This window comes from Thermobia domestica, chromosome 3 (assembly GCF_964235325.1).
Source record: "Thermobia domestica chromosome 3, izTheDome1.hap1.1, whole genome shotgun sequence".
In the NCBI taxonomy this organism is placed as follows: domain Eukaryota; kingdom Metazoa; phylum Arthropoda; class Insecta; order Zygentoma; family Lepismatidae; genus Thermobia; species Thermobia domestica.
Window position 1 is genome coordinate 253,022,586 of NC_137456.1, and position 18,585 is coordinate 253,041,170.

Sequence of the window (18,585 nt, forward strand, 5' to 3'; positions counted from 1 at the left end):
TTAAAGAATTGGGTAATTGGAATTACGCACCACGAGGTCAACTTCATTTTTTACGATAAAACAAAATAACTTATTTCACACAAAGTCCAGTTTCTAATTGTACTTAACTGCTACTCTTATGTAATTCGTTTTCCAAATTTTAAACATTTTAAACCGAATACTATATTTTCCTCGTAACTTCAATGTAAAATAAGCAAGCATAACAAAACAGATATATATTTCTAGGCCAATACTATGAAACAAATATGAAAAAGTATACCGAGAAAAAAAATCGTACGTGGCATACTTAAAATCGTATGTTACATGTATAAATCCTGTAGTTTTTGGACTTAACGTACAGCAAATGTATAACTGAAAACGCATGTTTTATAATACTTTCCTTTTTAGTGTTCCATTTATACATACTTTTCATATGAAACAATATAGGCGGTCAGGATCTCACATACAAACGGACGTATATAACATATAGCTGACGAAGGAAACATACATATATGTATGTAACATACACAAGACTGTTAGATGTCAAGACATCCTGCAACGGCATGATGTAACATTTAAGGGCAGTGTGTAACATCTAGCATATGGATAACGTATGCTTCGTACTGATTTCTGTAGTAAGCAAGTGGATTACTTATATTTGTACAACATATCGCTCTCCGGATAACGAATTTTTCTCAGTGTAGGAGGGCAGAAAAAAGTACTAAGATCCCGTATTTTAGCTAGTAATCTAATTTTTGAAAAGTAGGCTCGAGTCTTGGATTTGGAGAGTTGATTGGGCCACTTTCTTTACAAATAGAGTAAAGTGTCGAAGACGATATGATCTCTGTCATCAGTTCTACGGTCTTTTTCCAATAATTTGGTTTCCAGTCAATAGTAGATTGTGATCTTGAGAGCCAGCAGAGACCTAAAGGTAAACGTCGGGGTTCCAAGAAGACTAATCACTGAGCTTTAACTGTATCTAAAATGCAAAGAGTACCATTCTGTCATAAAGGAAAGATAATGATAAACTGTTTTCTGTTCCAAAAGTAGTCCACTTCGGTAATAAATTATGATCATAGATGCATCGCGTTTCTAAGATTTTGTGTAGCAAACTGTGATGCCATACCGCTTAAATGAAACGCTATATATATATATATATATATATATATATATATATATATATATATAGAGAGAGAGAGAGAGAGAGAGAGAGAGAGAGAGAAGATATAGATAGATAGATATACAGGGCTGGATTTAGGGGTGCGCCGGTGCATGTGCATCCTCCTTTCGTGGTAAATATACACTATCTATAGTGAGAAGCTAGCAGTGAAAAAAGAAACGCTTTCTGAAAATTGCTGTTGTCATGTTTCTATGTGGGGCTCTTAAGAAAGCAGTGTTTTGCAAACATAATTGTTAAAGTCAATTTTTTGTAGGTTGAAGAAAAAGGATTCACCGAGACCCAACACTTAACACTTCCAGGGCATTTCTAGTTTAAAAATGTACTGGTAGCTATTGGTGCACACTCCGTCAGAAAATCAATTTGAGATTAAGTAATAAACGATTTACGGTGTTCTGAGAGATCATATGTTTCACCCTATAGCTATAAGAGTTTCTAAAAATAAAGATACTTAAAATAAAAGTTACCATTCCCCCACTCAGCCATTATTCTTCTGGTATGTACAGAGCAAAGCAGGTTCTTTTAGGTCAATTCTTTCTGGCTGTGAAAAATTTGTACCCAACAAGTTCTTCAGCTGCCTGTGTGTGTGCGTGAGTTTATGATTTGGTATAACAAACGGTTCTGCGAACTCGAAATGTTATAACAATCGGTTGTACCGAACCGGCTGAATAGCACCACTGCTTATAGTCTGTAATATATAGTTTGGTTTATGCTATTCTGTAAGGTTTTGAATGAAAGCAAACTAGGAGATGGTGTTAGATGGTTTAATGCGAGGTCACAAAACTACTCTATCTCGAGGGAGTGTGAAACTCATTTGCTTACAGTTTTAAGCGAATACGGATCACCGTCGTCAAATGCTATTAAATGTTCCACTCTTTAGTGTAATCTTTTTTTGCGGACGCCATTTCTCTTTTTAGTACATAATTACGTTGTTTTATTTTTGGATCTAAAGATCCAATATATTTCAGACAAAAATTTTCTGTTACGCCTTATATTTGGAGAACTGCATACGGTGTAGCCAAACTCAAACTAACACTTAACTCAAGATAATGAGCTTATTCCGTAAAAAAAATAGAAAAACTTGATTTAGAGGCCGTACAAAAATTTTGTGCCGCCTGATCCAAAAAATCCAACATATTTTATTCAATCAAACTACATATAGTGTAGCAAAACCCAAACTATCGCTTAACTAAGTATGATGGGCTTATTCCGTTAAAAAGTACGAAAACTCGGTTTAAGGACATTCAAAAATGTTTGGGCCCCTGATTCAATCAAAAAGTTTCTTGAACGCCCTACATCTGGAGAACTTTATATGGTGTAACCAAACTAACTCACAAGGGAACCTTCCGAAAATGATAGTTGCAGGGAAAGATGTGGCCTATGCCAATTGAAAGAGCTGTAACAGAGATTTTCATTCCCAAAAAATTAGCTGCCCATAGCAATAGGTTCAAGAAATATAAGGGGTGGAAGTTCGGGAAACAGCAAAGTTGGACAAAGGAGGAAAAGTGCAAATTCCGCAAAAAAGGGGGGCACGGCAAAATACAATGCTGACAAGTGATATATAGAAAGAGACTTGTCACAATAGGTAACAAAACAAATGAAGGCCACCAGTAGGGTTAACAGTGTTGCCAACTGCAATGAAAAGTACATGTTTTGCAAAGAGCACTATATGAAGTGAGTGCAATATTCAGTGTCAACCTGTAATGTAGAACATAAGATATGACGTGTATAACCAGTGGTACAATCTAACAAAAGAAAATAGAAAAAACAGAAGTACGAAAAATACGGAAAAGATGGAGTTGGCCATAATGCGCCACATTTGATCACGAGCTGTGCGTATTAGAATGAACAAAACAAGAAGCACCAACTATGCAGGAAACCGACGTACCTAGTGTCGAAAAGAAAAACGAGTTCCAAAGTTCGCAACACTGGCCATGAACATCCAGGCATGTCTAATATAGTTAGGCCAGTCGCTTCACAAAAAGAAAATTCCGGCAACAGGCATCACTCGGAATGCATCAATGCTAGAGTGATTGAGGCAATGTCAAGTCGGGGAACATGAAATGGTTGGGTTGAGCCAACAACCGATAATAGAAGTAGTGAACATTATGTCATGGCTGGGTCGTATGTAGGAATATACAGGGTGTCCCACCAAACTTTGTGACCTAAAAAATTTGCAAAACGAACAAAAATGTGACGGATTCAGTTGTGCAGGAATGTACCAATGTCAGGGGGTGATAAAAGTCTGTGAGAAGCAAGTGCCCCCAGGAGCCAACATCAAACTTTCAAATATCAACAGAGACCGAGTGGTACCTCTTTTGAGAGATCATGGACTGTGCAACAACACCTATAGGAAACATTTGCTATATGAAGCATGATTTTCAAAATGACCTCCACAAATATATGTTGGTCTTAACATGGCATTGAACATTGCGATCTCAAATTGCTGCGAAGCGAAAAGAGATCTTGCAAATCCAATTGCACAGGAATGTACTCATGTCGAGGACCAAGAAAACTTTGTAAGAAGCAAGTCCCCCAGGGCCCCCATCATAAGGCTCGAGGGGTCAACCGCAACATTTCAAATGGGAACAGGAAGCGGATGATATTTCTTTGGATAGATGCAATACCGCCTATAAGAAACATTTGCTATATAAAGAACGGGTTTCAAAATGGCCGCCAAAAATGCACGTTGTTCTTATCACCGAGCAGATATTTTTGGCGGCCATTTTGAAATCCCATATAGTAAATATTTCTGATGTGCGTTGTTGCATATTCCAAGATTTATCGAAAGAAATATAACTCGACCGATGGTGCTATTTGAAATTTTGAAGTTGGCCCCCTGGGACCCTATGATGGGGCACTTGGGGGCACTTGCGTCTCACAGAAGTTTGTCGCTCGCTGACATGGGTATATTCCTGCGCAACTGGATGTGGCACATTTTTTCGCTTTGAAACTATTTCAGTCGCAGAGTTAGGTGGAACACTCTGGATATATCATATAGGCGGTGATAGTACTCCAGACAGCAGCACACAGCAGATCAAGCCTTTGATTATGTTTGCTTTCTACAGGTGTGGATATGTGATAGAAAGAACACCAAAGGTTCCGACACCTCTAGAGTACTGTTTCGAGACATTCACAGGCGATCATTGTACCATGTGTGACGGATTGGGAGTATTCCGCTGTGGACACTGCAAATGTATATTCTGTTTGGACCATTGTCTCATCGAACAATTGCACGCTACAATGTTGACGAGCATGTACAAATGATGCGAAGGCTAATGCCTGTAGCCGGAATTGGCCTTTGTGAAGCGAGTGGCCTAACTATATTAGAATTGTCTGGATTTTCATGGCCAGTGTTGCCAACTTTGGAACTCGTTTTTCTTTTCGACTCTAGGTACGTCGGTTTATTGCATAGTTGGTGCTTTCTTGTTTTGTTCATTCTAATATGCACAGCTAGTGACCAATGTGGCGCATTATGGCTAACTTCGTCTTTTCCGTATTTTTCGTATTTCTGTTTTTTCTATTTTCTTTTGTTAGATTGTACCACTGATTATACACGTCATATCTTATGTTCTACATTACAGGTTGACACTGCATATTGCATTCACTTCATATAGTGCTCTTTGCAAAACATGTACTTTTCATTGCAGTTGGCAACACTGTTAACCCTACTGGTGGCCTTCATTTGTTTTGTTACCTATTGTGACAAGTCTCTTTCTATATATCACTTGTCAGCATTGTATTTTGCCGTGCCCCTCTTTTTTTTTTTTTTTTTTTTTTTTTTTGCGGAATTTGCACTTTTCCCCCTTTGTCCAAACTTGCTGTTTCCCGAACTTCCACCCCTTATATTTCTTGAACCTATTGCTATGGGCAGCTAATTTTTTGGAAATGAACATCTCTGTTACAGCTCTTTCAATTGGCATAGGTCCCATCTTTCCCTGCAACTATCATTTTCGGAAGGTTCCCTTGTCAGTATGATGTGCTTATTCCGTAAAAAAAGAAAAAAAGAAAAAGAAAGAAAGAAAGAAAAAGAAAAAGAAAGAAAGAAAGAAAAGAAAAGAAAGAAAGAAAGAAAGAAAGAAAGAGAGAAAAAAGAAAAAAACTCGATTTAGTGCCCGTTCAAAAATTTTGTGGCCCCTAATCCAAAACTAATTATCAGCCAAGATCACAATGTTTTGATGCATTTTTTTTTATCATTCCTATAATTCTTGGCCGAGATCGCAATCTTTAGATCCATTTTTTGGATAATTTCTAAAATTCTTGTTTAAGTGTTACTTCCTTCTCTTATATAAACACTGAAACTTACTTAAGCATTTTCTAGTCTTAATGATATTATTAGTTTTATCGCTTCTTGAATGATGTTTTATATACATGTTCGTAATGTGAATGGTGTCTTAAATGATATCATATAAATAAACATGTATACATGTAAATGGAAATTATAACTACGAGGGTGATTCAGAAAGTAATGCCTCCAAAGTGATATCTTTATTTGTGTTTGACATAGAGCACCGATACAGGTATCAGTGGGAAACATGCAATGTCAGCTACAAATGGTGGCATCATTTTTCAACATAGTCCTCATTACAGGCAACGCACTTGTGTCAACGCGAAACAAAGTTTGTCATGCCGTCGCCGAACAGGTGTGGTGACTGCTGGCGACACCATTGCCGAATTGCTACTTCCACCTCCACGTCACAAATGTACCGTTCGCTCTTAAAGTGATCCTTAAGTCCTAGGCTAGTCGAGAAAGCGTTGCCCCCTATAGCGAACGCGGCCAAAGTGGCTATTCAGTAATTTTACTTTCAATAGATGTGTAAATCATACTGTGAGCCAGTCAGGATTTCCAGGTCTTTTTGCCAGGTCCAGGTGTGTAATAGCAGAGTTCCAATACTCTGCACAAACCATCTTCCAAGCAGCTGTTTCTTGGTGCAATCCCTTTGCCTGGCAACACGTCTTTCCTTTTTTTCCTTCCTTTTGAAATCTTTTAAACAGCAGGCGGTCTATTGTACCGACCAGCACCAAATACGCTCGAGCTTACGTTTTCTCAGCGATTTTATTGCTTTCGCGTTTATGATTAGCCATCTACATTTAAATACATGGTCAGCGTATTCCAAGAGTACGCATGAGCAATAAATACGCTTTGCAATCGCCTCAAATAGCCGGGTACTAAGTTTGGGGAAGTGCCAATAGCCGCAGGGCGCAAGATCCGGACTACAGGCAGAATGAGGCAGAATGTCAACAACACTTGCCAACAGACGGGACAACTTTGAATTTTTTTAGCGGAGGAAAGGACGTGTGGCGATACTTCCTTGACTGATGCTTCGTTTCCGGGTCGTAATGGTGTATCCACGACTCGTAGCCAGCGATGAATGCTCTTGGCCGCAAACCTTTCGCAGTCAGAAATTTATTGACAACACGCTGTTTCAAACGGACGTCAGCACTGGATGACAGGGATTGCTCCATTACTCTGGAACGAAAAGAGATAGGAAGGTGAAACACGTGACATTCTATAGCTTAAACAGCAGTAATGATAAACAGTTCAGAATATTTGCAGTACTATTGGCCAAGTAGTGGGTTTGGAAACATTATTTTCTGAATCTCTCTCGTAGTTTAAAGGTTTCTATTATCACTTTAGTTTAAAATCTAGTTTAAAAGCAAGAGATATAGTGTAACGACTACTTGAGAATAATGTGGGTAAATTTGACTCTCCTCCCTTGGAAATACACGTTGCAAATACGGGCTTGGTAATTTTAGAGTTAATTATATGATTACTTATTTCTATACTCTTCTTAAGGGAGAAAGACATAATTTATTCCATTATTTCTTGCTTTATTGTTGTTTATTGTCATATCAGGCTGTGCCACAACACCATGGAGTGATTGGAGTTCGTGTTCTGTAATTTGTGGTGAAGGCACCAGAAGTAAGACTCGAGAGTTCGTGGATCCAGTAAAGGCTGAAGCAGCAGGTTGCTCCAGGAGTTCACTAATGTTTAGCGAAAAATGTGTTGCTAATCTCCCTAGTTGCAGGTACGTACTACTTTTTTATTTTTTCCCTCATTTTTTATTAAGTTTAGAACGTTGAATAATAACTTACATTTCCTTTGAATACATTTCTTTTGTACATGTGTGTGTGCAAATGTGCAATTCACTTTGTTGATGGATTAGGACCCCAAACAGTAGGCTATACGAATTATTGGATTAAGGTAAAGGTACATGTTAAACTTCATTAAAATCAATTAAGATTTACGAGAGCTACATGTATCGTGGAATATACGGACTGACAGACATATCATACAAATGCCTATCGAATGGTAGAAACTCAATACACTCGCTTCAATTAGGACATACATAAACATGGTAGTATCATATCTTAGTATTGAGCTGCTTTATCGGTACGGCATTCAACCAAAAAAGGAATGAGATTTGTCTCTAGTTCTGCCCTCGTTCCTGAGGCTGAGACTCAGGATTTCTCTCAAACTTGCTGAAATAGGACACTGGGGAAGCAATAGAGTAATGGCAGTCGATCGTAATGCTACCTTCTTCTGGAAGTCCCGAAGTCGAAGTGTCTGGATTTATCTCCACACATTACAGGTAGGCCTCATTGATCTGTCCTTGATACATCAGTGATACGAAGGTTTAAATCACCGCTTGATTTAAGGACGAAACGTATTTAAATGTACTTTTAAGCTCAAAATTTTTGGTGCGTCAGATGTGAGACTAATAGTTCTATAATCCTCACATCTCTTTGGCTTCGATTTCTTAGCCATCGGTATCATGATCGTCATCAGGAAGTCTATTGGCCACTCTCCTGTTTCATATATTTCATATAAGTCGGAATAATTCTTTCTTGCCCTTGTCCCCTATACTTTTAATGAATTCGATTGGTATGTTATCTATCCCGGTTACCTTTCTATTCCTAATCTCGGATATAACTTTTTCAAACTCATCCCTTCATTTTCTACTTCAACATCTAGGCCACACAGTCTATCCCTACTCAGGATGGAAATCCACAACATATTCTTTCAATTTTCCTAAGGTTTCACTTCTCTCGCTATCTTCCCATTCTTATCTTCTACTGCCATCGTATACCCCCATATTTTCTCCGAAGTTCGTAGATTTCACCTTCTTGTACATTTCCTCATATTTCTCAACGCTTTCTAGTTCCTGCATGTTCTCGCAGTTTCTTTTGTAAAATTCTTTCCTTGCTCTATCTGTTTTCCTTCGCAGCTCAGTTTAATTTTCTGCATATCTTTCTGACCTCTTTTGCTACAACCTGTTTCCACGTTTTCCTTTCCCTCATTTTTGCAGCATCTGTTCTGTAACTTATGGTCTCTTTGCCGTTTTTTGTTCACGGTAACTTACTACTTCTTCTACAGTCTGCTTTATGCAAAGTTCAATATGCTCCCACCGTCTGTTACTACCCGCACCTATTCTTTCCTCGTTTCAGAATTTCTCATCGAAAAGACTTTTCTTCCTCATTTTTCAGTATTCAACGTCTTGTTGCCTGCTTTTCTTCTGCCTACATTTTTCACTTGAATATCCACTTCGGCCAGCACAAAGTTATGATCAGAGAAAATATCAGCCCCGGGAAGGTCTACGCATAATTCAAGCTATTCCGATACCTGTCCTGAATTATAACATAGTCTATCTGATATCTTCCGCCATCTACTGGGGATTTCCAAGTATGGTCTACGCATAATTCAAGCTATTCCAATACCTGTCCTGAATTATAACATAGTCTATCTGATATCTTCCGCCATCTACTGGGGATTTCCAAGTATGGTCTACGCATAATTCAAGCTATTCCGATACCTGTCCTGAATTATAACATAGTCTATCTGATATCTTCCGCCATCTACTGGGGATTTCCAAGTATGGTCTACGCATAATTCAAGCTATTCCAATACCTGTCCTGAATTATAACATAGTCTATCTGATATCTTCCGCCATCTACTGGGGATTTCCAAGTATATCTTCTTCTCTTGCTTGTGCTGGTTGAACCACATGTTCTCAATTACTAGTGAATTCTGTCTTCAGAAATTGATCACTCTTTTTCCCCCTTTCATTTCTTTCGGCTAAACAATATATTCCTACAACATTACCTTCCGGTTTTTCTCCTGCAACTGTATTGAAATCTCCCATTACAATTACCCATGCACCTCTCTTCTTCCTGTCGATAATTTCTTCCATTTTCTCATAATTTTCCTCTACTTCTTCAATTTTATGCGAAGTCGTCGATGCATATGTCTGAATCACTACTAGATCCTTCTTTCTTCCTTTAAGTCTTAACATCATAACTCTATCATATTATCTTTTAAACGCTTACGAAGAATTATTCCTACACCATTGTGACTGCCTTTTTCATTATCTGAGTAAAACATTCTATATTCTACGCTGTTCAACATCAATTTCCACAAGCTTCTACGAAATGTAGATTATTTTGTTTCATTTCCTTTTTAAGATTTTCTAATTTCCCTCCCTGTAACATAGTACGTACGTTCCATGTCCCTATCTTAAACATTTTGCTCTTGTTTGTTTCCTTTTTCTATTTATCTTCCACATATTATTACACTCTCGTCCAATAGTCCCTCCCAAGTCATCTCCCTCCCTGAGATCCAAATGGAGACTATATTTTAACTTGCAAAAGACCATTGTTCATATATGTTCTCTTTCTGCTGTCAGGAAACTAGGGAAAAATGAGTGGTGGTTTCCCATTGTCTTCCACCTCACACTATCCCAGCCATTGAAGTCACTCTGACCACGCCTGGAACTAATGTCCAAGTTGCCGTATCGATCACTATGATTTCCGCCAAATTGGCTACTGGAGAACTCTGCCTTTTCTCAGAACACTCTTCGTCTTGCTACTCCATTTATATGTAGACCAATTAGGTAGGCGTGGCCTTTTGGTAGTGAATTACCGCCGACATAGCTCTAAATGCACTGTAGCATGCACTCCTCCCCAGCTGGTACATAAGTGTCTTCGTAAAGGCGGTGTTTATCGTTGACGTTTTATATATTACATTAAATATATAAAACAAATAGTTTAATCAGTAAATTCTTGAGTAATGATGTTTTCCTTGAAATTATCTTTGAAATTTAGTGACTTACAAGAAGACACGAACTGTGCTGTCAACGAGTGGGGTGAATGGTCAGATTGTTCAACCAATTGTGGAATAGGTGTACGATTACGAACTCGTACATATGCCAGAGGTGTCGATCGTAAAAAATGCAATGCCACATTGGAAGAGGAGGCTGCTTGCTTCGCCAGTCGCAGAGATTGCGAGGAGGTATGTTCATTTAGAACTTTGCAGTTCTTATTTGATCAGTTTACTCGTATATCATGCATTGAAAAAACTGAATATATAGTTAAGTGTCCAAGTTGTACCCTGCAGGCTAAAGAAGGATTATAAAGAGAAAGGAATTAAGAAAATATATGAAAGAAGTTATATACGAAGAAGAAGGTAAGAAGAAAATATACGACACAAACTTGACAAAATCTACAGGTACGATTTTGTCGAGGCTTTTCAATGTTGGGTAACTAAATCATTTGCGTCTCTGAAATATAAGTTTTTGGGGGGACATGAAAGAAAGTGATTTAAATAGTACTAACTAGCCCAACCTGTTTATTATCTTCCATTTCATTTGTTACCTTCCTGCTTACCTTCACGAATCCACTGAGGTATATCAAGAACTCTATTCACAGCCTGAATATTATATTCCAAATAAATATAATTATTATTATTTATATGTTATTATGTCGTAAGTAAATAAATTAAATTAGAATAAAATATTGAATATTTTGTACTTCAAAATATTGGGGGACGCGTCCACCTCATACCTTCGCCAGAGACGCCTGTTAACTAAATCAAGATACATTTAACTGAACAGAACATATTGCATGCAGGAAATTATCTTGTAATTATTCTTGTAGTTATTATCGTGTAATTTGTGGAATTGAGAGATTCGTCTGATATCGTGCTGATCATCTCCATTTCAACAGGAATTGACACGATTGTTTATTTATTTATATATTTTTCTGGACACTACTAGCACGTATGAGAAATGACGTTCCTTGGCGAGCATGCCATCAAGAGAAGGAAGGAAGCGTACTAGAACCTGTATATTAGGTATCATCCCAGCATTTGCCTGGCGTAAGGAAAACCCTCACACAGGATATCTGGCCTAAATATGCTGTTACACCTTTTCGATCGAGACCATTGTTAAAGGACTTATCAGTACATAGTGTATAACATGACAACCTTCAGTTTTCAATAAAACTGTATATGATTCTTACCCGGGAGATTCCAAAGGTGAACCTTGAATCTGGGGACAATCCTGAAAGGGTTTGTCGAGTAAGTTCCAAACAGGTTTCACTTTCTTGTCCGGAAGTGACCCCGCTCTTCAGGTGTTGAAATATATAGAACAACTTTACTGTGTACGACAATCTTTCTTCAGAAAGTGCATTTCACTAGGATGAATAAGAAAGTCCTGTTGGATTCACACCCAATACTTTCGAACGTCAAAATGTGACGCTAAATATTCCTGGAAGATAAAAATTGTTCCAACCGCCAGGGACGTACGCAGGAAGTAGGTCCTCTGGATTCGGAGCCGCCCGCCCCCGAAATTCCAACTTTTCTCCAAATATTCGTGTAGTGATTTTACAAATTTTAGTACAGTATAATTTATTCCCTTGTTGAATTTGTATCGCCTTGGAAAGCTTTGGACCTCATTCGAAATAAATTTCTGCATACGTATCTGCCAAACGTATGAACGTTTTTTCTTTACAGTTGTAAAAGACTATGTGTCCTAATGTGGTAGGTCGCAACGGAATGTAAACCAAAGAAGTCATTGAAGTTACAGCCTAGGTTTCGTTCAATAATGGAAATAATGCCATGACTTTTATTTGCTACTTCCCTGATCCTTATGTTATTCACGAGTGCTGGCGACAAAATTCTCATTCTCATGTTTAACTGTTCACGGTGCATTGATTGTCTCGTAATGTGACAGCACTGTAGAATACATTATAAACAGTATAAAAAGAATAATCATAAGATATATTGGTGGTTTTGGTTGCTTTGGAACGGGTTCGTGTGGAGCTAAAATGATGGCAGGGTTGTTGAGTCCGTAAAGAATCAATTTTTAATCATGTCAACATTTTGACCGTAAAGAGTTTCCTCTTCAGAGGAAAGCAGCTGTTAGTGTCGTCCTCAGGATTATAATCAAGTCACGTAAAACTATCGCTTGACATTATACCTTTTCCAAGTTGATGAAAGTGTTGTCATACAAATGTCCTATGAAATTTAATTCTTCTTCCAGTTCTTGACGTTTGACTTTTATTCAACTTAATAGAAGTCTGCGGGACGTCGTTGTTTACGGCTCTTAGTTTTCCAGAGCGTGTTATATATTTTAGGGTATTGTTTAAGTCATTAGACACTTTGGGCAGGGCCACTCATTCATTTTCCAAAAAAAAAAAAAAAAAGTGTTCTATTTACCCCCGTCGTAGTCTCATTTCTGCATACTGAATAAAGGCCAGTTACACGTTAGATGAGGTATTCATGTGTTATGTTCCTTCATTTTAGTCCACTTTGAACCGGACTTACCGTAATATACTGATTATATGGGTATATAACCTTTATCAACTGACAATTGTCTCATCTTTTTAACCTTACAACTCAGCTTAAAAAGCAACAGAACTTCTTTAGTCATCTTTGTATCTAAACTAGAAAAACTGATACTTAGAAAGTGTCAGTGAAATAAATATTCGTATTTTCAATTCGCAGACATTGCCACTTTGTGCTGTGACGGAATGGAGTGAATGGAGTCCATGTCTTAAAAAGTATGGTGTTCGTGTTCGTCGTCGAGAACTGTTGCCCCATTATACACAAGGAGTTTGTTACGTAGATCTGAGGCAGCAAATGAACTGCGAGGACGAAGAGAATGAGGAAAAACCCGAAGAGGACAAAGAAGAGGAGAAGCCCGCAGGAACATCAACTGGGAATGAAGATGATTTGGAAGGTAATTCAATAGCACTTATATTAAAGATATATTGTGTGTCAGATGAGAAAACGGCTCATGGTAAAGTAACCAAACATTCTTGTTTCTTGCTAACTGCCCTTGTCTTTCATTTTTTGTCCCGGTAGAAGTTTTGCTCTTGGAACATCCCAATATGTTCTCACATATTTTCAAATTGATAAGCTTATACTGGTAGAGGTCACTTGCAAAACGTTAACGGTTACATTTCGTTACCTCAGTTGCAGTGGTGGATCTAGCCTGTAGCTGGGGAACTAGGCCCCCCCAGTTTTTGAGTGACAAAAATAATTTAAGCTATTATTATTTATATATTTTTGAAAGTTTATAGTAAACTCATGACATACCTATCATAATCTGGGTTCTGATTGCCCTCTCCCCCAGTTTTTATCTTCTGGATCCTCCAGTGCTCATTTGATTTTGAGTTTTCATATTTTAATTAATTTATTTGTATATATGTGTGGTAGGGGTATATATGTAGTGAGTTGGAAACAAATTTGGATATGGAATATACCATGAGGACAGAAATAACGCTGACTAAATTTAATCTTTTCGAAAATTAAGGTATGTATGAATTCTCTGAAAGAAGCAAATATTCTCCTCACATATCTAAAAATAATAAAAAAATGCAATTGCATCCAATACGATATTTTAAAAGCTCTGGATCAAGTATTTCTGGTTTCCGAGATTTCCACGTAAGGACTGTTCATTATGAAACTGAATTTCACATATTTTGTTGCAAGTTTAAAAGATTTCTGTTAATAAACCGATTTTAGAATTTGTGGTTTAGCAGTACCATGTGATACATACTAAACAACGAAGTTGCACTTGCAAGAAAACTTAGCAAAACTCAGTAATATTAAACATTAAAACTATGTCTTTAAAAATAAGTTACAAATAACATTTCTAAAGTATATTCAATATTTCATCCTTAGTATTTTAAAGTACGAGAAAATGTCGATCAGTTGGAAATACAGAGGTGTAAGACTAGGGTGGGTCGTTTTGCCACTTTTTTTTCGGAACGAAATGTAATACCTGGCAAAAGTGGCCCACCCACATGGACATTACAGGTATAGATTTTTTTTCAAATCAGATAACATCTTCTGTGAGAACTATTTGCCTCAAAGTTTCAAAATTCCACTGAAAATTACAGGAAATACCAAAATTGTTCATTAGTTTTAGTTATGTTAAAGTAAACATATTTTTGGATTTATACATGCCAGATGCTATGAAAACTGACATTCAAGTCTCAAAATGCCAGTTATATGTCCCTGCGTTGGGATAGGGGTGCCTACTCTGGGGCCGGCAAAGGGGGCAAATTCAGTACAATTAAGCGTTTCTACAGCTATTTTCGTCCTTGCCTTTTCCTTCTACTGGTGGTCCATAGTGGTAGCAGAGCATTATTATTTTTCACCATGACACTCCCACCCCTCCATCTCACAATACTGCAACGCCCTCCTCCTGTCCCGATTTGCGTAACTCAGCGTCACTACCAGGAACGAGCCGGATATGTTTCAAATTGGGTGCCATTTCTCAAGCGCTATATTTGGTTACTGTTGCCTTCAGCTTATATGAATTGGCCGTTACAGATAATAGTTTGATAAACACTATTTTCACAGAAAATTCTGTATTTCCTTTTTAAAAAAGTCAATATTATTTATTATATCACAAAAATGACTTCAGTGACAATGAAGCAGACCTTGAAGAGAAAGCAGATGAAAGCTCTTCTGAGGAAGAGACCAAACCCAGAGACAGAACATCTAAACCGAAGCTAGATTTGACTTAAACCGCTATGATTGCTCAGAGATCCAATGTAAGCGAAAGGGCTGTGGCACATATAACATCAACTGTGTTTCAGGCAGCTTTAAAGGCTGGAATTATAACCTCTCAACAATCTAGCAACATAACTCTGCTTTAATTGTGGACAGGAGGAAAATAAGGCGTGCGAAACTTAAAGTTGCTCGGAATTTAAAAGTAAGTTCTAGAAATGATGATCCCATTAAAAGCCTATACTTTGATGGTCAAAGGGAAGACACTAAAACACACTCAGGCATCGTTAGAGAAGAACACTTATCACTTGTGGCTGAACCTAACTCTCAATACGTTGGTGACGTGACACCATCCTCTGGCTCTGGCCATGATAAGACCACGGCTATTTTCGAGTACATCATGAACCAAATCGAAGGTGGCTTTGATGAAGTAGAGGTTCTTGGGTGTGATGGAACAAACACTAACACTGGTTGGAAGCGATGTATTCGTCGAAAATTAAAGGAATTAACAGGCTATTTGTCTCTTGCATTTTAATGAACTGCCTTTCCGAGCTCTCTTCACACATATTGGCGCTAATTCTTACACAGGTCCCATAGGTTCAAAACTATCTGACTGTGAAAAGCTTCCAGTGGTGTCATTCAAACCAATAAAATGTGACTTACCTCATCATAGTCAGAAGAGCTTAGAAAACTCAGTAAAGACCTGAGATACTTATCTCAAGTCTTCCATTGCTAATGGTCCTCGTCACGTCTTTGAGACCATTCATAGGTCTAAATACTTACCAAATGAGTATCAGGCTGTAATCCGTTCATCCATTCAGACGAATGCATTTCTCGCATTCCCAGAGAATGTTCTTTTCGCCATGATGACTGATGGTCTACTTGCTGTCCGACAAGATGCATTACATAAGATTCTTAGTGCTCGAAAACACGAAGCAGAAAATCTTCATAACACTATTAGATATAACATCATTCCCAGACTGAATTTTGTGGCGAAAGATTACACTGAAATGATGTTTTGGGAAAGCACTGATGTTTCAATAACTGTACCACCAGTTCTAAGGACGGTATCAAACAAATAGCTCATGGACAAACTTTCACTTTCTGACAACACTGTGCCAGAATAGTCCTCCACCGTCTATCCATGCCAACGATGGCAGTAGAACGGATAGTGAAATTAGTCACTGAAGCAGCCTCTCGAGTATGTGGCAGTGATGCTAGGGACGGGATAATCAGGTCAACCTTACTTTCTAGGCAAGCTGTGTCTAAACTGCAATCAAAGTCCCAATTTGTGACAATTTTTCCTGACAGTGACGAATTGTATTAGTTCATCCGTCCCTATATATGGTTGGTTGGTTGGGTAGGGCTGGCGCAGGAGCCCTAGGCGCAACCACCTCCACGTGGCGGACTCTGGGACGCTTGGACAGGCTATATGACCAGGTGAGCGAGGACCTGCACAATTGCTTAAATGTACTGAATTTGATCCCTTTCCTGGCCCCAGAGGAGGCATCCCTATCCCCCCAAGGGTACATAACTGGCATTTTTATACTTGAATGTCAGTTTTCTAAGCAACTAACATGTATTTAACCAAAAAATGTTTACTTTAACAGAACTAAAATTCATGAAGAACTTGGGTATTTTTTGTAATTTTCAGTGAAATTTTGAAACTTTAAGACAATAGTTCTCACAGAAGATATTATCCGATTTGAAAAAAAATTCTATACCTGTAATGTCCATGTGGATTGGCCACTTTTGCCAGGTATTACATTTCGTTTCGAAAAAAAAAAAGTGGTAAAACGCTGCACCCTAAAACACTGTAAGACTGCACCACTGAGTTTTTCCGTTAAATTTATATAGAATATATGTTCGTTTATTCTTTTAAAACAGTTTCTAATGTATACTTTATTCCGAACTTCCATTCATGTTGCAGTTAATGTATTTATTGTTGATGTAGTTATTTGTTGATGATCCTTGTACTATTTGCTGGCGTATATATGTTTACTTGCTATTGTCTTTAGCTGTGGGTGACCCTTTTGGTAAAAGTATAAGTAACCCTCTTGTGCTACCTGATGACATGCAAATATGGTCCTTAATAGACCCAAACGCTGTGGTGCCATGCAGAGTTTCCGAATGGTCAGATTGGTCGCCATGCAGTGCTACTTGTGGGAAAGGTTTCACTGAAAAACGCAGGGTCATTGAGGTAAGAATAATTGCTTTATATTTTTACTATAATTAAACTTCGGAACGTAGATCAGACTTGAAAACCTTAATACATATCAAAAATCCATTTCTCACTGTCTCTGGTCGTGTTTGGTGTATGATATTGAAATAGAAAGTGATAGTAGATTATTAACAGTTCAGGTTGCGATAAACGAATGAAGTCAGACATATAAATTACTTTCGTAACACTTAGTCCATATCAAAATTTACTTTTCATGTTTTATTTTTGCGGAACTGAATCCATATCAATAATTACTTTTTCTGTTTTATATAAAAAATTTACTTTTCGTGTTTCATTTTTGTGACACTAAATACATATCAAATTTTACTTTCCGTGTTTTATTTCTGTGGCACTGAATCCATATCAAAAATTTACTTTTCGTGTTATATTTTGTAACCCCGAATACATATCAAAAATTTACTTTTCGTGTTTCATTTTTCTTGCAGAATACATATAAAAATTTACTTTTCGTGATTTTTTTGTGACACTGAATCCATACCAAAAATTTACTTTTCGTGTTTTATTTTTGTGACATTGAATCCATACCAAAAATTTACTTTTCGTGTTTTATTTTTGTGACATTGAATCCGTATCAAAAATTTATTTTTCGTGTTTTATTTTTGCGACACTGAATCACATTATAAATTTACTTTTCGTGTTTTATTTTGTGACACTGACTTCATACAAAAATTTACTTTTCGTGTTTCATTTTTATGACACTGAACCGATATCAACATTTACTTTTTGTATTTTATTTTTGTGACACTGAATTCATATCAAAATTTTCTTTCCGGTGTTTTATTTTCCTGACACTGAATCCATATCAAAATTAATTTTTGTAATATATTACCGTTTTCTCCACCAAAGTGGAGTTTTTCAGCCCGAGGATCGCGGTCCCTAGGGGTCGTGAAGGAAGAGGAGAAAGATAAATAATTAGAATCTAGTAGCGAATATATATATTTTTTAAATTATTTTAAATTTCCTGTTTTGACAGACATATTTTTTTTATTTATGCATTTATTAAACTGTTATTCTCTTTCTACATATATGTTCAACTTAAAAGATAAGCAATTATAATCAAAAAGTTTATTACAAACCCGAAATTTCTTATGTTGGCAAGAGGATTAATGTTAATTTATGTTATGTTATCCTCGTTGGCAAGAGGATTAATAAAAGGGAGATCGTTATATGAAATAAATTGAGAAAGCCTGCACTATGACTATCAGTGTTCAAACCAGAAATTGTAGCTTTTCACCATTTTCCGATTCAATAGAGAGACTGAGGTCGAACAAAAACTTTTTTGGGGGGGGGGGGATTCTGAGCTCACATAAAAAACATACCTCGGTGTTTCTTGCCGTTCCTGCTCTTTGAAGTTCAATATTAAAACCTAAAGTAGTAGTAGATTTCCAG

General features: G+C 37.3%; 1 protein-coding gene across 2 annotated transcripts in view; it reads left to right on the forward strand.

The window, feature by feature from the left end:
• LOC145681020 (spondin-1-like) overlaps positions 1 to 18,585 on the forward strand; it is a 91,569-nt gene that overhangs the window by 65,238 nt on the left and 7,746 nt on the right. For both annotated transcript variants that reach the window (XM_081752309.1, XM_081752310.1), the window contains 4 exons: positions 7,014 to 7,185; positions 10,259 to 10,445; positions 12,939 to 13,173; positions 16,973 to 17,154. In XM_081752309.1, the coding sequence (XP_081608435.1) occupies positions 7,014 to 7,185; positions 10,259 to 10,445; positions 12,939 to 13,173; positions 16,973 to 17,154 (776 nt within the window). The remainder of the gene's footprint in view (positions 1 to 7,013; positions 7,186 to 10,258; positions 10,446 to 12,938; positions 13,174 to 16,972; positions 17,155 to 18,585) is intronic.